Source organism: Dermochelys coriacea, chromosome 12 (assembly GCF_009764565.3).
Source record: "Dermochelys coriacea isolate rDerCor1 chromosome 12, rDerCor1.pri.v4, whole genome shotgun sequence".
In the NCBI taxonomy this organism is placed as follows: Eukaryota; Metazoa; Chordata; order Testudines; family Dermochelyidae; genus Dermochelys; species Dermochelys coriacea.
The window spans coordinates 39,616,472-39,633,390 of NC_050079.1; the positions used below are offsets into that span (position 1 = coordinate 39,616,472).

General features: G+C 64.3%; 1 protein-coding gene across 1 annotated transcript in view; it reads right to left on the reverse strand.

Moving 5' to 3' along the window:
* PIEZO1 (piezo type mechanosensitive ion channel component 1) overlaps positions 1 to 16,919 on the reverse strand; it is a 104,988-nt gene that overhangs the window by 10,266 nt on the left and 77,803 nt on the right. Inside the window, 29 exon segments of the mRNA XM_043494905.1 lie at positions 479 to 667; positions 874 to 923; positions 926 to 1,131; positions 1,921 to 2,100; positions 2,102 to 2,113; positions 2,424 to 2,536; positions 2,614 to 2,786; positions 3,319 to 3,396; positions 3,884 to 3,971; positions 4,506 to 4,606; positions 7,424 to 7,456; positions 7,459 to 7,494; positions 8,259 to 8,278; positions 8,280 to 8,345; positions 8,647 to 8,735; position 9,089; positions 9,231 to 9,399; positions 10,272 to 10,368; positions 10,872 to 11,115; positions 11,520 to 11,673; positions 12,246 to 12,344; positions 12,347 to 12,349; positions 12,717 to 12,921; positions 13,279 to 13,479; positions 13,889 to 14,014; positions 14,333 to 14,509; positions 14,845 to 15,005; positions 15,417 to 15,499; positions 16,713 to 16,892. Of these exon segments, the coding sequence (XP_043350840.1) occupies positions 479 to 667; positions 874 to 923; positions 926 to 1,131; positions 1,921 to 2,100; positions 2,102 to 2,113; positions 2,424 to 2,536; positions 2,614 to 2,786; positions 3,319 to 3,396; positions 3,884 to 3,971; positions 4,506 to 4,606; positions 7,424 to 7,456; positions 7,459 to 7,494; positions 8,259 to 8,278; positions 8,280 to 8,345; positions 8,647 to 8,735; position 9,089; positions 9,231 to 9,399; positions 10,272 to 10,368; positions 10,872 to 11,115; positions 11,520 to 11,673; positions 12,246 to 12,344; positions 12,347 to 12,349; positions 12,717 to 12,921; positions 13,279 to 13,479; positions 13,889 to 14,014; positions 14,333 to 14,509; positions 14,845 to 15,005; positions 15,417 to 15,499; positions 16,713 to 16,892 (3,334 nt within the window).

The following is a 16,919-nucleotide window of genomic DNA, read 5'->3' on the forward strand; positions in this document are numbered from 1 at the left end:
TTCCCAAATCACTAACCACTTAAGGTACCACCGCTGGCACCTATTGAAACCGGGGGTGACACCCCCCTCCAAGCAACTGTCTCCAGCGCCCTGACCTCAGGCAGACTTGCTGTATTGGTTACACTGGCCTCACTGCTCGAAGATGGCCAGAACCACGAGTGACTGATTTCTGTGCCGAGATGCGGGGGAGCCACTCAGAGACTATCTGTGCCCCCAGCTGGTCCTACACCCCCAGGGGTGTACCCCTAGCTTTGGGAAAGGCTGCCACCCCAAATTCCAGCACCCCACCTCTGCTACCATACTTCCTGGAGCTTCCAAGGTAACAGCACTGCTGGCACTTGGTGGACCCAGGGCTGGGCCATCCCCCTGCCTGGGGCAGTGAGCCTCAAGGCCTGGCTCCCAAGAATTCAGGCAGGTCGCCCCATGGCATCTCAGTTACAAGTTGCATACTCCGGCCTCAACGTCCCCCGGCTCTTACCAGCAGGAGAGAGCGGTGGAAAAACAGAGCCATGAGCTGGACAAGGTCAAACTTGAGGTAGCGGTCAGTCTTCTCCAGGCCCAGGATGCGTGGCGGGAAGAAGGGCTTGCCCTCGTTCCGCACCAGTGAGGAGTAGCTGTTCCAGGGGAAGAACCCGAACTGGAAGAGGTATTTCACCACCACCACCACCTGCGGAGGGGAGAGGGGGTCAGCGGGGAGCGCTCCGACCCCAGAGCTCAGCCACACGCCTCACCCCGCCATGCAGCCAGGCAGGACCGGGGGCCCAGCAAGCCCCACCCCAGCCCGCCGGGGGGCATAGTGAAGGCAGGCTTCCTTGCTGGCACATGGCACGCCTGCGTTTCCATTGCACAGGAGCCACTGGAGAGGGCACCCACCTCGGTGAAGACGATGGCTGTCATCCAGAAGCGCTTGCTGGGGCGCGGATGGAGAGCATGGCCCACAGGAAGACCAGGATGGGCAGAAAGAGGGAGATGACAGAAGCCGTCACCATGTTGTTGAGGATGATGACGAAATAGCAGAGTAGCTCGGAATGGGCAGCCACGAAGTGGTACAGGGCCAGCAGCAGCTTGAGGAAGCGGTTCTGGGACAGGTAGAACTGCTCCGACTCCTCCAGCTCCTGGAAGGTCACCTGCCTGGGAAGCACAGAGCCAAACGTGGGCTGATCCTCCTGCCTGCGGGATCAGGGGATACGCTTGGTACGCCCAGTGTCGCCCTCTAGTGGCTGAGCCCTGGGACGGATAAGGGACCTGCTCTGCTACCAGCTAAGGGAAACCCTCTCTAGCTCCAATGGCAGAGGCCTGTGTTTGGGGTGCTGCACTCCCCGGTTTGTGTCCTGCGCCCCTGGAGCGAGTGTCATTTACACAGGAGCTGGGTCTTCTTCATGCACAGGCCTGCTCTGCCTGCCGAGAGAAAAGACAGGCTGGGAGCCTAGAAACGCCTTCCCCAGGGATCCCCCCCACTCCCCAGCGCCTGATAGACACAATCACTGAGAAATTTCAATAAAACTCTGATCTCTTGGGATAGGCACATTTTCTAAGAACCCGCTCCCAGATGAGACAACTGAGCGTTATTCTCTGAACATAGGTATTAAAGATACCTTCTCTGCCCGTATTTTGGCTCGGGAAGCCAGAGCAGTCCAAGGGCTCCCCTTCTCCCGGGGCTGCACACACAGCCACTCGCCCGTGGCCTGGCTGAGTCACCGGGAGATCAATGCACGGATTGAACCGGGTCTGCCATGGGGGATGGCTGAGCAGCCATGGAGCAGCGACGCAGACACACATCTGCCACTAGAAGCCACCATGCACACCGTGACACTAACGAGCACATCCCGGTGGCTGGGCTAGGTCCTTCCTAGCCAGAGCCATGCTAATTTGCATGGCTTTCCCACAATGCTTTGCCTCTCACTCCGAGCCCTCCATTACCTGTTGGAGAGCAGCTCACTGGCTGTCCGGGTCCGGTTTCTGGGATACACCAGGAGCTCCTGAGACCCCTGGATCTGCTCTACATCCTCCTGGGAGCCCATCTGCTCCTCGCTGTGGTAGCCGGTTGTCAGGGGGGAGGTGGGATCGTTGGTGCCCTCAGCCCCACTGCTGAGAAGGTCCTCCTTCGCACCCACTGGGAGGGCAACGAGCACAGGGTCAGGCTCCCTGAGCAGCCAGGGCTTGCATCGGGGGAAGCACCACTGCCCCGGCCTGGGCAATGCTGGGGTTCAGAGGTGGGCATGGCAGGGTTGGGGTGGCTGGGGGGAGAGCCAGAGTGCTGCCCTTGGTGGCCATGCAGCAGTCCTGGCTGCCACAGGGAGGGATCACCTGGGGGGCAGAGAGGTGGCAGAAGAGGACACCAGACTGCAGAGAAGGAAGCAGAGTGACCCAGCTCCAGGCCGAGCTGCCCCTGCCCGGACCCCATAGGCCATCTATGCACCTGCCTTGAAGCCATGCTGTTGCAAGAGCCCACGGTGACAGCCGCCTGCAGGCCCGTCTCGTCGCCCAGCGCCGGCTGGTACAGGTCGTCCAGGACCCCGCTGTGCACCTCGTCCCCCTGCCAGGGGAACAGCAGCGTCACCCAGCGTCCCTCAGCCTGGCGCCTGCAGCGCTCCTCCCCCTGCCCACACCTACCTGGCACAGCTTCTGGGTGAGGACGTATCTCTCCACCCACAGGACGGTGGACATGTCCCTGTGCTCCTTGGTGAAGGTGTGGAGCCACTGGGTGAGCCCGTCCACCATGGCCTGGCACAGCACCCACAGGAAATGCACCATGTTCAGCGCCCGCTGCACCATGTTGCTCCTCTCTGCAGGGAGGGGAGGGGGAAGCTGCTTTCTGGAACCGCAGCACCCAGCTCGGGGAGGGGCCCCCGTCCACCCAGAGGTGAGGGAGGGTCCGGGCTGGTCTCCCCGATGGCTCACTCAGCGCCTGGCTGCTCTCACAAGCGCCTGGCAGCACCACATGCGAGGTGGACCCCAGGCCACCAGGCGCCTGACTGAGCCCCCCACTCCCAGGCCAGAGCGGGGCTGGAGGCACGCAAGGCCCTGGCCATACCGCACTGTGCTTAGGGTGACTGGTGCCCCTGCTCCGTGCTGGGCACAGAGCTGGGTCCAGTCTGGCAGCCCCCTCCCCCCCCCGCCTCCTGTCAACCCCCTTGGGGCATGGCTGTGCTGCCCAGTTGCTGTGGCCCTGCATCCCCAGGGGGAGCGATCTCCGGCAGATCCCACTCTCGGTGTGCGGGGGAGGGAGTGGGGCCTGGCACAGGGCGGGAGGCAATCAGGGCTATGGGGTGCCCGTGCCATGGGGGACATGAACCCCCAGATCTCCCCATCTCCCACCTGTGTCCTCTTCCTCCTCTTGGTCCTCAGGCTCTTCAGGTGCCTCGGCCTCACAGATGTCCCCGTCTCCGCCATCCCCTGCAATGCAGGGCGGGTTACGCCCCTGAAACCGGCCGCCCGCCCCGCCTGCCGCCTCCAGACGGTCACGCTCAGCCTCCAAGGAGCTCGCCGTCACCACCCCCTCGGGCTGGCCCATGACAAGGCTCCTATGGGGCCTGTGGGCACTGGGAGGGGAGCTGGGCCCCTTTCCAGCAAGGATTACCACATACCTCCTGGGGCGGGGAATGGGGCCACAGAGAGGAGGGGGAAAGGACAGGGAGGGGAATGGAGCCATTGGGATCGGGGGGAGGACACCCCTTCTCCACGTGGGGCCGGGATGCTGCCAGCCTCCCCAGGTGTGACGCCGCCTCCCTCACGCTCTCCCCTCCAAGGGACAGGACATGCCCAGCCAGGGCTCCTCCCAGCTTGGGAAGGGACATGCTGCGAGCCCAGAGAGCTCCCTGCCCCCATCTATCTCAGCCAGGGCGAGCCGGGCAAGGGGCAGAGGAGGGCAAGCCAGTCCCACCTGCTGGCAACTCAGAGTCCTCCTGGTCCTGCCGCTGCTGCTCCTTCAGCACAGACTTGGCATTGGTCACCCAGGCCTGGTACGCCAGCTGGAGCCGAGAGACAAGGTGCAGAGCTCAGTGTCCGGCAGCCGCCAGCCCCACCGTGCCAGCCCTGCCCAGGACCAACCTGCCCCGCTGCCCCTCCTTGTGAGCAGAGGGCAGGTGGGCAGCTGGGGGGTGGTTTCTGCCCAGACACGAGCTTCCCAGAGGTTTGTGCCAAAATATCACCGGGCTCCACAAGCTATCCAGGGTGCCCTCCTGGCACTGGAGTCTGGTCCCCGTCTATCCCCAGGGACAGCACCAAGGGAGCCCAGTGGCCATCACTGCAGCCTGGCCGAGGAGGGTGAAAGAGGATGTGGGATGGAGACAGACAGGCATGGCGGGGAGAGCTGGGGCAAGGGCAGGGGATGGGGTGGACAGGGAGAGACAGATGGATAAGGCCAGAGATAGGTGGCCAGAATGCGGATGGACGGAGGGACAGATGGGCAGAGCAGATAGATGGACACCCTATTTGTCCAGCCATGAGCACGGCTAGCAAGTAGCTGCCCAGCTCCAGCAGGGCTGGCTGGGGGCTGCCCTTACCTGGAATGCACTCTGCTTGGCTGGCTTCTGCTCCTCCAAGCTGGCCTCCTCCTCTTCCTCGCTGTCCGACTCGAAGAGGAAATACTCACCTGAGTGCAGGACTGTGGAGAGCCGGGGGGAGACAACACACAACAGCCGGTGTCATGGAGGGACCTGCAGAGGACGCAGCCCGGGAGGGAAGGTCCCTGCCCCCACCCTCCCAACTCTTGGCGGAGGGGAATGGCACTCAGGCTAGGCCCCGCAGCACTGACGGGTCTGTGGGGTTTGACCAGCACAGCCCAGGATAAGGTGGAGTCAGGCCTACAGCCCCGGGGGCAGAGCCAACCTGGAGGCTGCCCTGAGTGCGGCGAATCTCAGGGCACCATCAGTTCAACCCAGCGAGCAGTCACTTACCCTCCAGTCACAGTGCTCCTCCCGGCGGGCTCCCCACGGACTCCACTCTCGCTGCACGTGTGAGACCTGCGCCTGGCCCTGGGGCCCTGCCTGTGCCCTACATGTCCTCACACCCCCACCCGAGGGCACTAAGGGAGCCCAAATCCCCCAGTTCCTTCCCCGGGACCCCAGAGGAGCAGCGGGGAAAGCGGGCAGGGCATGGAAGCCACATGGACAACGCAGTTCGAGGAACCACCCTTGCTGCAGGGTCAGGAACCGTCCTCTCTGGGTGGCTGGCCAGCCGGCTCCCGCTTCTGATGGCTCCCAAGCATGGAGGTGGGTAGGAATTCACCAGGAGGATGGCTCTGCCAAAATGGGCCTCCCATCCGGACGCCTCTGCTAACGAGCAGTGTCTTGGAGGGGGGAAGCCCGAGGTCTGCGGGGCTGCCTTGCCTATGGGAAATGGGGACATTCTTCAGGCAGGCCCCAGAGGCTGCCTCAGTTCCAGAGGAGCAAGCGCTACCGTGGCGTGTAGGATCCAAAATGGCTAGCTCCTATCATGTCTTCACCCGTGGAGAACGGCTGGGAGGTGCCCATGGCCCCTGGTCTCGATCAGCAAAGGCCAAGCGCAGCTTGGGGGTATCCCGGAATTATTCTGTTCTGCTGGCGTGACGCGCCAAGCTCCCTGTGAGGTCTCTTCCTGCTGTCTCTCATGGACTCCTCTTCCACCATGCCACCAAGGGAGGGGAGGGGGAGGGTGGGAGCTGAGCCCTGCTCTGCCCAGCTCAGGAGGAAGAAGAGGACTTTACTTCCTCCTAGGGAGAGACCCATCTATCAGGCCCTGGTGGAGGAGAGGACAGTACAAGTTACCCTGGCGTATGACATCTCCAACACGGACAGTTTGGATAGGCAGCCTTGGAGGGAGAGGTGATGGCTACTTGGCCCACAGATAAAGCACTCAGCACCAGCTAGGTGCCAGGAGAACTGGTGCCATGGTGCCAGGTCCCAGAGATGGTTCCCAGGCAATAAAGACAGGGCTGGATGGCACGGTGGTCCGAGTACTGATGCTCGTGGGGCCGGTATCAAGAGTGACACGGACCGCTGTGCTCTTGAAGGTCAGTCCTGAGGCAACAGGCGTGGGGGTTTCCAGCCTCTGGCCCTTTACACGCAGAGCCTGAGACGAGTCACAGGTCTGTCGTCTTGTGGCTCGACCTGCTGGCCCTGTAGACGGCGCCCGCGCCTTGGCTCTGCCCTGGAGCAACGCTGCTTCCAGCCCTGGTCACAAGATGTCGACGCTGGGGTGGTGGCAGGCAAACAGGGCTTTGAGCAAACGCGGCCTGGGAGCTGGGTGTGGACGCCGGGGCTCTGACCGAGAGACGGTGCCCTGGATGAGCCCCTCCTGGAGCTGGGGGGAGGCTGGATCCAATCTCTCGAGGAGGGACAGCTCCAGGCAGGCGTCCCTCTCGTACGTGGGCCAGACGCTGCGCGGGGCCAGCACAAACAGGCTTGGGAGTGTGCCACAGGGCAGCAGCCTCAAACCCCCGAGATTTCGCTTGTGCCATGTGGCTAGTGCCACGTTCCGAGGGTGGGGGCTGCCTAGCCTACCTGAACCTTGGCGAAGACATAAATATACACACAGCTACTCTGCCGAGAGGCGATCAACTAACGGCCTACGCAGCACCGGCATGGCGCGCAGAGGGACGGTGGACACTGCGCTGGTCTGTCTGCAGCCACGGGGCGTCAGAAGGAACCGAGGGGCGGTTGGAGCGGTTCCGTGCGCTTTATGCCCTTGGGCGGAGGACACCTAGGCTTGGGCACAGGCCCTGTACACACTGACAGCCAAAGAATCTGATCTCACGCACCAAGAGTGGAGTCCCCGAAGAGCCGCCGAGCGCTCAGCCGGATGAGCGCTCAACAGCTGCATCCCAATTAGCCCTGGAGCCCGCGGGTAGCACCCTGGGGCACAGTGCTCACAGAGCACGCTGGCACTGCTACGGCCGGACACATGGGGATTTTCTGGGGCCATGTGCCAGCCTGCACCAGTGACTTGCCCCAGGAGGAACTGGGTGCGCACAAGCAGCTGAATGGCACACGCCCGGTAGGTAGGGCCCATGTGAGTGCTCCAGGGGAAGCCATTCTGCTCACATAACCGAGCCCCATCTTGGTTTAAGCCTGAAGTTTGTCCCCGGACTTGCTACAAACAGGCTTCAATGGGCACCGAGGATTTGTCCCCGAGCCCTTCACTGGATTAGTATCGACAAGCACAGAAACACCAGGTTAGCGCCCCAGGGTGGGGTGGGAAGCAGAGGGGAAGGGAGCAGGGCTCGGGGCCATGCAGGACAGGACAGACTGTCAGCACCGGTGCCAGCCACGAGGAAGGCACCATTGGAGCTGTTGCCCCAGGGCTGCAGAGGGGATGGGCAGCCGGCCGGGGATCGGCCCTGCCCCTGCTGCAGCCCCCCACAGGCGTAGTGGACTCGCCACCAGAAGGGTTAGAGCTGAGGGCAGTCGCCCGTGTTAGTACTCCATGCTGGGGCGGGGAGTACCTGCGGCATGGTCTAACCAGGGCCGCCACCAACTCTTCTCTGCCGGGAAGGGTCCTTCTCGCCACTTGGCTCTGCGGAACGGGCACATTGGAGGGTGAGGACCATGTCAGCCGGGGCAGGACGCCTGTCGGCTGCACCAGCTTGCACCCAGCCACCCTGCCCCACAGCAGCCAAGACAGCGGCAAAGATCTTGGCCTGGGGCAGGGCACATCAGGCGAGGTGACGGGCCACACCCAAGCACTGGGTGGAAATGAACGCTCCCGGTATGCCTGACCCAACCCCTGATGCTAGTTGGGGGTGAGTGAGGCAGGGAGGGAGGATCCCTAGCTTGCTCACACTCTTCACAGCACAAGCCGTGGTCCAGCAGCTCCCAGGCCGACAAAGGCACTAGCGCGCTGTGGGGGTATGAAACCAGCTGTACCCTGGGGTGGCACCATTCTGAGGGCAAACAACCTCGCTGCCACTGATAAGGGAGGGTCTGGGGGAGAACGGGGATGGATGTGAGGCTTCCCGGGGCAGGGGAAATGACAGACACACATGGGAGAGAGGACAGACAGAGGGTTTCTGCTCAGCGTGTGGGGGTTAGGGCCACCTGGGCTAAGCCTCTCTAGGGCACTGGGTGTGGGTGCACAGTCCCAACGCATGCACCCCGGGTCCCCAAAAGCCCACTGCCAGTTCCCTCCTGCCCTACAGCCCGTCCTACCCAGCCAGGCTCCCAGTTGGATACCAGCCCGGTGATGGGCACTGGGTGCAGAGGACTCCCTGGGGGTGGCAGCAGGAGCTAGCACTGCCACTCTATGGTGCCAGGCTGCGTGCCCCACCCCCTCTCTCTCACCTGGCTGGTCCTCATCGGGCCTCAGCGGAGTCGCTGGGCAGTTGCCCCAGGTGGTACTTCTCTTGCTTCGCCCGGATCCTCTCCATCCTGCAGCCACAACACAGAGTCAGCTGCGGGCGTTGTCGCTGTCTGTCTCCCCACTCCGGCTGTCTGTCTGATCACAGCCTGGGCGTGGAACCCCCCCTTGTCCATGTGGAGTCCCCCCAGCATGCAGTGGCCCCAGCCATGGTACAGGAGACCTTCTCGTGCCCAATTCCTCCCCTACCCCAGCCTGGAGGTTCATCTCCCCCCACGGAGCCGGGCGGCTAGCCCTCCCAGACCCCAGTTTCCAGAGGGGCTGTGGGCAGCGAGAACCCCCAGCCCGGGACCCGCCCTCTCTGCTGATCACTGTCGCTTGAGCTGGGCTAGTGACTTCTCCTCGGCCTGCCGGTGGGAACTCATGCTTTTCAGGGTGCTGGCCTTGTACAGCGCGAACTCCTCTGCAGAGACACCATGGGGCAGTGAGCCAGGGCACGCCCCACCCCACACACTGCCCCCTGCCCGGGTATACGCCAGGCACCTGCTCCAGAGAACGGCGAGACAGCCTCCCCCCTGGGGCACCGCGCCCAGAGCTTGGAGCACAAGGGATCCAGGGACACCTCCAGCCTCCCCTGGGGCCCCAGAGAGCCAGGCTCTCCAGCCCCTGCTGGTCTCTGGGATGGGGGCCTCCAGCACAGGGGCCAGGGGACCCACAGGAACTAGGGCCTCCAGTCCCCGGCGCTCCATGGGAGCTGAGGGCTGTGGGAAATGTGGCCTGCACCGGCAAGGTGGGCACAAGCAGGAAATGCCACCCTCCATGCCAGTCTGGTTCTCAGAGCACAGGCTGGGCCGGTGGCAGAAGCGCTCACAGGGAGATCCCTCTCCCATGCCCTGCAGTGAGTGGGCTCCCAGCCTGCCCCACCACCACGCATCCCCTGGCCGTGCCGCCCCCACCTGGAGGCCTGCAGGGCCGAGGCCTGAAGCTCCATCATGACATGCAGGAAATAGTAACTGAGGAAGACTCTGCGCTGGAGGAGGAGGAAGAAGAAGCAGATGCTGTCCCAGATGATGCCAGCCTCCTCTATGGGCAGCGAGCAGTCCTGGTCCTTGCCCATCTCCTTGGCTGGCAAAGCAGAGAGACAGGAGCGTTCAGGGTGCAAGGCAAAGCCCAGCAACCGCAAGGCAAAGAGCAGCACGAGGCTGGGCCGGATTCCATCCCTGGCACTAGGGCTATGTCTACACAGCACACAAACCCAGATCCTGACTCAGGTTTGAGCCCACACCCCTCTTTCGTCCCCACACAGATCTGTCTGACTTGGGTCACAAGCACTCAAGAACCCGGTCCTCGGACCCTCCGGGGGGGGAGGGTCACAGCCTGAGTCCTGTTGTGATTCGGGGCCAAGCCCCGTCGCTGTGCAGTGTAGACACAGCTCAAACCGCAGACCCGGCTCAGAAGGGCTGCACAGCGCAGTGTGGATATGCAAACATGGCTGAGAGACCCAGGTTCAGCACCTGTAAGTCCAGGTTTACAGTGCAGTGTGGACACTCCAGGGCGGGCTTGAAAACCCCGAGCCTACAATGCAGTGTAGACACATCCTTGGAGACCCTGGGCCTCAACCCCCACACTGCAGGCATCAAAATCTCCAGGACTCAGCTCTCACCTTCCGGGCACTGGGAGACCCTAGGCTCCCTTCCCACAACCCGCTGAGCCACAGCCACTCCCAGCCTCTTGACACTGGGGATCCCAGGCCCCAATGGGCCAGCCCCTCACTGCCAGCCCCCTGGTACTGGGATAGGCCCATGCTCCAAGCCTGGCATACAGCAGTGGGGTGTGAGAGAACAGTGGGGCTAGTATGGGGCCTCTGCTCCCCCCCCAGAGATACTGTCCAAACCAAGACAGAGGCGGGGAGGTCTATGGCCGTGCCCGGGGTGCCCGCGCTAACCCTGCCCGCGCAGCCTGCCCGCGAGCGCTCTGCCCAGCAGAAGGATACTCACGGTCATAGTAGCCCTTGACGGTACAAACCAGGCTGAAGAGCTGGATCACCCAACAGAAGTTACTTTGCATCTGCTGCACGAAGACGCAGGAGAGGAGCTGCCGGGAGAGGCGGGAGAGGGGGTTAGGCCCCCCCCTCGCTGGGCAAACAGCGTGGGACCATTCCCCTCCCCACACGCTGCCCGATTGGACCCCTGCCGCTCTGCTCCGCGCCACCCTTTGTCTAAAGAAAGGCAAGCCCGGCCCAGCCCCTGCCAGGGCTTCCGAAAGCACAGGTAGAAGGCCCCTGCGGAGGAGAGGGCTCCCACAGGTGCGCGTGAAACCATGCCCAACCCATCCGGCCCCAGGGGCACATGGGGGTCTGAATTCTGCACGGACAAGAAAGGCAGAGACGCCCCTCGCCCACCCAGCCCTGGCTCCACGGGCCAGCGGAGCAGCCAATGGGCAGATCACCAGAGGAGAAAGGTGTCAGGGCGAGGCACAGAGTGGAACTGGGGCTGCATGGGGGGCACTCCCTCGGGCTCTGGCAACCCAGCAGTGCCCCTGCCCAGCCGGGCCCGGTGCCCATTGCCAGCGGGGCGTCGGCGGGGGCAGGTGCTCACCGACAGCATGTTCTTGGAGATGATGACGGTGACATTGTAGAGGATGAGGCAGTCCCAGAGCACCAGCCGGGCCTTGGCCGGCTTGCGCAGCATGGCCGTGCCGAAGAGCAGCAGGTAGAAGCAGGCCAGCAGGTAGCCCAGACCGAAGATGCTGATGCGGGTGGCACCGGTGATGAAGACCACAACCAGGACGAACCAGAAGAGGTAACGGAACACCACCACCTTCAGCATGTCCAGGTACGACCTGCAGCCGGGGCAGCCGGCTCAGAGCAGCGCGGACAGCCCTGGACCCGCGGGGCCCCTCCCGCCCCTCCCCTGCAGGCAGCTCGGTCCTGGGCCGCTGGGGGTCTGGGGAGCAGGACGCCCCTTCCCCAATGAGCAGAGCAAGAGGCTCCACAGGTCGCCAGATGGTCTGCATGCCTCATTCCCTCCCCGTGGGCCTCCACGGGAATCCAGTCAGAGCAATGTCCTGCTCCCCTGAGCCAGGGCCCCCCCCAGCCTGTGGGTCCCCAGCCCCCCGCCCACTGCTTTCGAGGGAGCGGGCCCTGCACCATCTGGGTGCTTCCGCTCACCCCAGGTGAGCCGGGAGTTGCCCAGGCCAGGCCAGGCCAGGCCCCGCTCCCAGCGCGGCCCCGGGGAGCCCCATACCTGCAGTTGATGAAGTTGGGCACTGGGTTGGGTCTGCCCCTCGCCAGCTCCAGCTGGTCCGTGTTCTCCCCGGCCGCCATCAGCCACTCCTCCGTCCGCTCGGCTGCAAAGACCTGCCACTGCTGGGAGGCGCAGAGCAGGAGCAGGAAGTCACCTGCAGAGAGAAGAGAGTCAAAGGGACCCTGCCATGCCACCACCATGGGCACCTTGGAGAATGAGCTGGGTGGACCCCATCCAGACCCTCCTCCCAAGGAGGTGGACCCCAGTCAGGTCCCTCCTCCTCCCACCAAAGGGGGTGGACCCCAGCCGGGCCCTTCCCCCTACCTGGGAGGCACAGCTAGTTCTCACCTCCATGGAAGCTGCTCCCCGGGACATGCCCAGAGGTGTAAAGCGCATGGTGAATACCCAGCTGGCCAGGTCATGGGGCCAGTGGGTGAGGCTGGCCGACAAGCTCCTCTGGCTAGCAGGGGGGGAGTCAGGCCTGTGGGATTCCCCTGGAGAAGGACCCTGGCAACCAAGACTCTGCTCCCAAGGCATGGAACGAGGCATTTCCAAGGGTGGGAACACGCGCTGCCCAGGAGCCAGTGCACTGCTTTGTGGCTGGCTGCTGCTGGGCGGGTGGATGGACAGACAGACGGGAAGGAGGAGGACCAGTCCCGTGGGGAGCAGGGAGCAGCAGTGCCGCGGAGACCAGGGGGCATGCCTAGGGCGAGGACAGGTACTCACTGATGAGGTTGGTGGAATTGGGTGCCATGTAGAAGTCGGGTAGGTACATCCATTTGATGAGAGCCGAGTTCATGGGGATGGAGCGGCTCCACCTCCAGGATAGTCTGCCAAGGAGAGGAGGAGGTCACCGGGGGAGGGGGGCACACGTGCCCCCACCATGCCCATAGGTCTGCTCCCAGGCCTGCTACAGAGATGTGGGTTCGATAACACACAAGCCTCAATGTTCCCCTCAGCTACTTCCAAGACCTAGCCCATGCAGAGATCTGGGGATGGGAAAAAAGGGGGTTCTTACCCATGCAAAGATCTGGGGGTGGGGGGATATCTCGGCCTGTGGAGAGGTGTGGGGGGGGAGTCCCTGCCTGTGCAGAGATTGGGGAGAGGGGAAGGAAGGGGTTTCCTGCCCAGGAAGAGATTTCGGGCCAGAGCTTCCAAGCATCCCCTGCTCTCCTGGTCCCGGCCCCTCGGCCTTACCTATGCAGAGGGCGGGGGGGATGCCCACGCATAGCAGGTACTGGTAGAGCAGGAAGAGGGCCAGGAAGAGGCAGTACTTGGGCCAGAGCCTGGCGATGGCCGCGCGGCGGCGCCGGGTCAGGATGACGACCAGCCAGCAGCTATGCAGGATCACCATGAAGTTCATGCGCTGCCCGATCACGGTTACCGTCATGAGGAAGCAGATCTGGGCGGGGGAGACAAGGGGCTGAGCTGCTGGCAATACCATGCCAGGGGGCCTGGCTGGTGCCGCCCACCCCACACCGAGCCATGAGGAGCCTGCCGAGGCCAAGAAGAACCAGGGTCCCCCTGGGCCTGCAGGGTCCCCCCTCCTGAACTGCACTCTGGGCAGCAGGGCCAGGGAATCACCACCCAGGAGGAGCTAATTCCCAACAATCAGTGCCCGCTTGTTTCCAAAGGCAAGGTTTTGGGGGGGGTGTTTGCCTGCCATGCTGGGGTCCTGCTCACAGAACTGGGGAGCGCCCCGCTCTCGTAGACCGGCCACTCTCAGCGCAGGGGACGCCCTCAGCCCTGCCCATCTCACCTCCAGGCCAAACTTGTAGTAGAAGTAGTTGATGAAGTATTTGGCGCAGCTGACGAGGCCCCGGTCCAGGTGCTCGCGTGATGCCTCCTCGAAGAGTGTCTGGGTGGCGGGCGGCGCCAGCTGGTACTGCTTGCGGTAATACTCCTGGCGCCGGTACACAATGGCCTCCAAGATGAGCAGCATCAGCACCAGCAGGTGGTTCTGCAGGGGAACGGCCCGGGGCGAAGGTGAGTCCCAGCTGGCCGAGGTCTCGGGGCATTGCGGGCAGAATGCTAAGCAGCCATGTCCCAGCCCCCAGCTTGGGGTGGCAGAGAGGCAGGAGGGGTCACCCCGTCAGCTGTGGGCGAGGTGCTGGAGTGCCCAAGGCCCACATGGATTCACCGGCTCTGCTGCCAACGCTGACCCCAGCGGAGGGGCAGCCGGTTCCCATTTTCACTGGGCCAGCGGCCTGCTGCCTCCAAGGGCTCAAATCCTGCCGTGGGCCCCGTGGGAGGAGCTGGGGGTCTCCGCCCCATGCCCGCTTTGTGGGCATCCCCAGCAGCAGAGCGGGCAGCGAGTCCAGCAGAGAACAGGGGCATGGGGAGAGGGGCTGTGCCCCCGAACCACCCACCTGGATGTAGCCCAGGTTGGGGAAGCCCTTGCGGATGCCGAACCAGTTGGCAGGGTCCACGGGGCCCCGGTAGAGCGTGGAGTTCTTCAGCTCCGTCTCCAGCAGGTTGGTGCCATTCAGCTGAGGCTGCGGAGCAAACACACAAACAAACGTCAGCTGCCAGAGGAGGGACCCAGCCCCCCGGCTGGGGGTCCTCACGATTCTCCATCGGAGAAGGGGCATCAGACCTTCTGGCTGCCAATCCCTCCCACTGCCTGGCAGCTGCTGTCGTGGGGTGGCAGCACATTGGGCTGCCCTGCAGGGACGGGCGTGCCAGTGGCAGCTCCCTGGGGCAGGATGGAGGGAGCCCCTCCGACCTCCCAGGGCTGCCTGCTGCGGGAGCCCGCAGGCTGTGTGGGAGCCCCGATCCCCTTCTGGATCCTGTCCCGTCCCTGCTCCGCGCACCTCGGTGCAGTTGCTGGAGTACTCGCGCGGGTCAACGGCCTTCAGCTGGTAGAGCATCTTGCAGACGATGATGATGCAGACCCAGACAGTGCAGAGGCAGGAGGCCATGTGGCGGAAGCGGCAGTAGGGCAGGGCGAAGGCCCACAGCACCACCAGCAGGAAGTTCATGACCGACACCTGCAGAGAGCACACAGGAGCAAGGGCAGAGCTGGGGGCGCTGGTCAGGGGGACCCCATCTCCAGAGGCACCTTTCAGCCTCACCGTGGACGGCCAGGGCCCCCCACTGAGTCACATGGCAGCCAAAGGAACCCCTGGCTAGCTAGCGGCCCCTCTTCCACCCCAACGCAGCGCACCCTCCTTCCCTGAAGATCCCTCCCCCCCATGGGGCCCTCCCCATGGCTGGCAGAGGCAGATTCCCCAGCAACAGCTCCAGGGCCTGAGGAGCACAGGTGGGAGCCCTCGAGGGCATTTTCCTTTCTGGTCTCCCGAGCACGCCCGCCCATCCCTGTTACCTCCTGCAGCGCCACCCACACGGTGTAGAGCGCCACCAGCTTGAGGACGTGCAGCTCCAGGAGGCGCCGCACAAAGACCTGCCCGCGGGTGAGGATGTCGGAGAAGGTCCAGCCCAGCACCACAAGGCGCTCCAGCACCAGGCCCCACTTACTGGGCACCGCTGCAAAGCAGGGCAGCTTGTCACGGCCACACCGGTCCCCCACCGGTCCCCCACCAGTGCCATGCCCCCTCCCTGCACTTCCCCTCCCCCTTCCCTCACCAGCACCTCCCCATGCACCCTGGGCTCCATGTCCCCTCCCCCACCAGAAACCCACCCCATGCCCAGCACTCCCCTCCCCTGGGTGCCCTGCCCCTCCCCCAGTGGCCCCCCCCAGTGCTCTCCACTCCCCTTCCCCACCAGCATCCCCCACAGGCCCTGCACTCTCCCTGCCCCCTTCCACACCAGTGCCCCCCCACCTCGCAGGCTCCCTCCTCTCGGCTCCCTCTCCCTTCCCAACATCCCTCCTGCAGAGAAACAGCCCCTCCCCCCCAGTCCCAGCTTACCCCAGCCCCTGCCCAGAGCGGCGATTACCTTCCGAGGCCAAGTCTGTGTCCCCGGGTTCAGCCTCCTCCTCCACCTGGGGCAGCAGGTGGCTCCCCCACGCCTCCTCGCACCTGCAGCGGGGAGGGAAGGGACGAGGTCTCAGGGGAGGAGCTGAGAGGGGGATCCCCATAGCCGGGATGCCGGGAGCAGAGAGGCCAGGGGCCCTTGAAGAAGAAGAAGTCAGATCCCAAAGGTGGTGCCCCAAGTAGCTCAGCGCTTGCCAGTGCCAATGCGGGGCCTTGGGGTCAGCGCTCCGAGGGGAGGGCGGCCCTGCTGAGCCACCTGTCCTGCTCCTGCAGCCCCTGGCGTCCGACAGACCCCCCGGCAGCGCCCTCTGCTGATCCCACGCGCTGCACTGGCCAGCTGGAGCCTTCCGACAGCCCGCCGGGCTCAGCCCCGCGTCCTCTCACCTGCCCGCAGCGCACCCAGGGCTGGATCCCAAGCAAGAGCAGCTCAAAACAGGTCTAGGCTCGGCTCCAGCGCCCACAGCTGGCCCCCCCTCGTTCAGGGCAGCAAGGGAGGAGGTTGGGGAGGGACAGCCCAGCCCCACAGCGCAACCAGCAGCAGGTGCTACCCAAACATGCAGGAGCCCAACACTGCTCCCTGCCCAGCCAGGAACCAGGCACTGCACGCTCCATGCCTGAACACGTGGGGCAAATGGACAGGGGAAAGGGCGTGGGGCTGCCCAGGGGCAGGGGAGGTTCATCAGGGAAGGGACTGCGCTGCCCCACTGCCCTTGTGTCAGACCAAGGGGAGTGAACGCCAGAGGCAGGGTCCCATGCCAGCCCACCCCCCAACCCAAGCTCATATCCAGGCCTGTCTGCAGAAGGGACCCCTGCTCTCAGCCCAGGGGTCCCAGAGGAGCACCTGGCTGGAGCAGACAGGATGCCCAGAACTGCGCCCTCTCCACCCAGACACACCTCCTAGAGCCTGCCCCAGCCCCTTTCCCGGCTCCCTGTCCCCACAGACCCTGCTTGGTGTATTTGCCCACATGCCAATGCTGCCGAGCCAAACCCAAGGGCCCAGGCTGCGAGCCCTGGCTCATCACGCTGTACTGGGGCACCAGGCAGGCCAGAGAGTAGGCTTGATGGGACTCTGGGTCTACTCAGCAGTCAGGGCCCCCGGGATGCCTGGCTTAACCCCTCTTGGGAAATCACCCGGCCAGTGTCACCAGCCCCGGGTCTGCCCAGGCTGCTGTTCCCTCCTCTTTGCAGCCACCCCCCAAGCTGTGTCCCCCCCATGCTGCTCAGGGCACACCCAGTGCCAGGTGGGAGGGGAGCATACCTGGGGGCGGGCGGGCTCCGGGGCTCCGGGCGGGCCACGTGCTCCAGGTCGGTGATGCGCATGAAGGGGCGGTGGAAATAGTGCAGCTGCAGAATGCAGGCCAGCAGGAAGAAGCCCGGGATGAGGATGCTGGAGAAGAGCTCGGAGACGCTGAACTGCTCCAGGCCTAGGTCGCCCAGCCTGGATGGGAGAAGAGCGGCTGAGGGC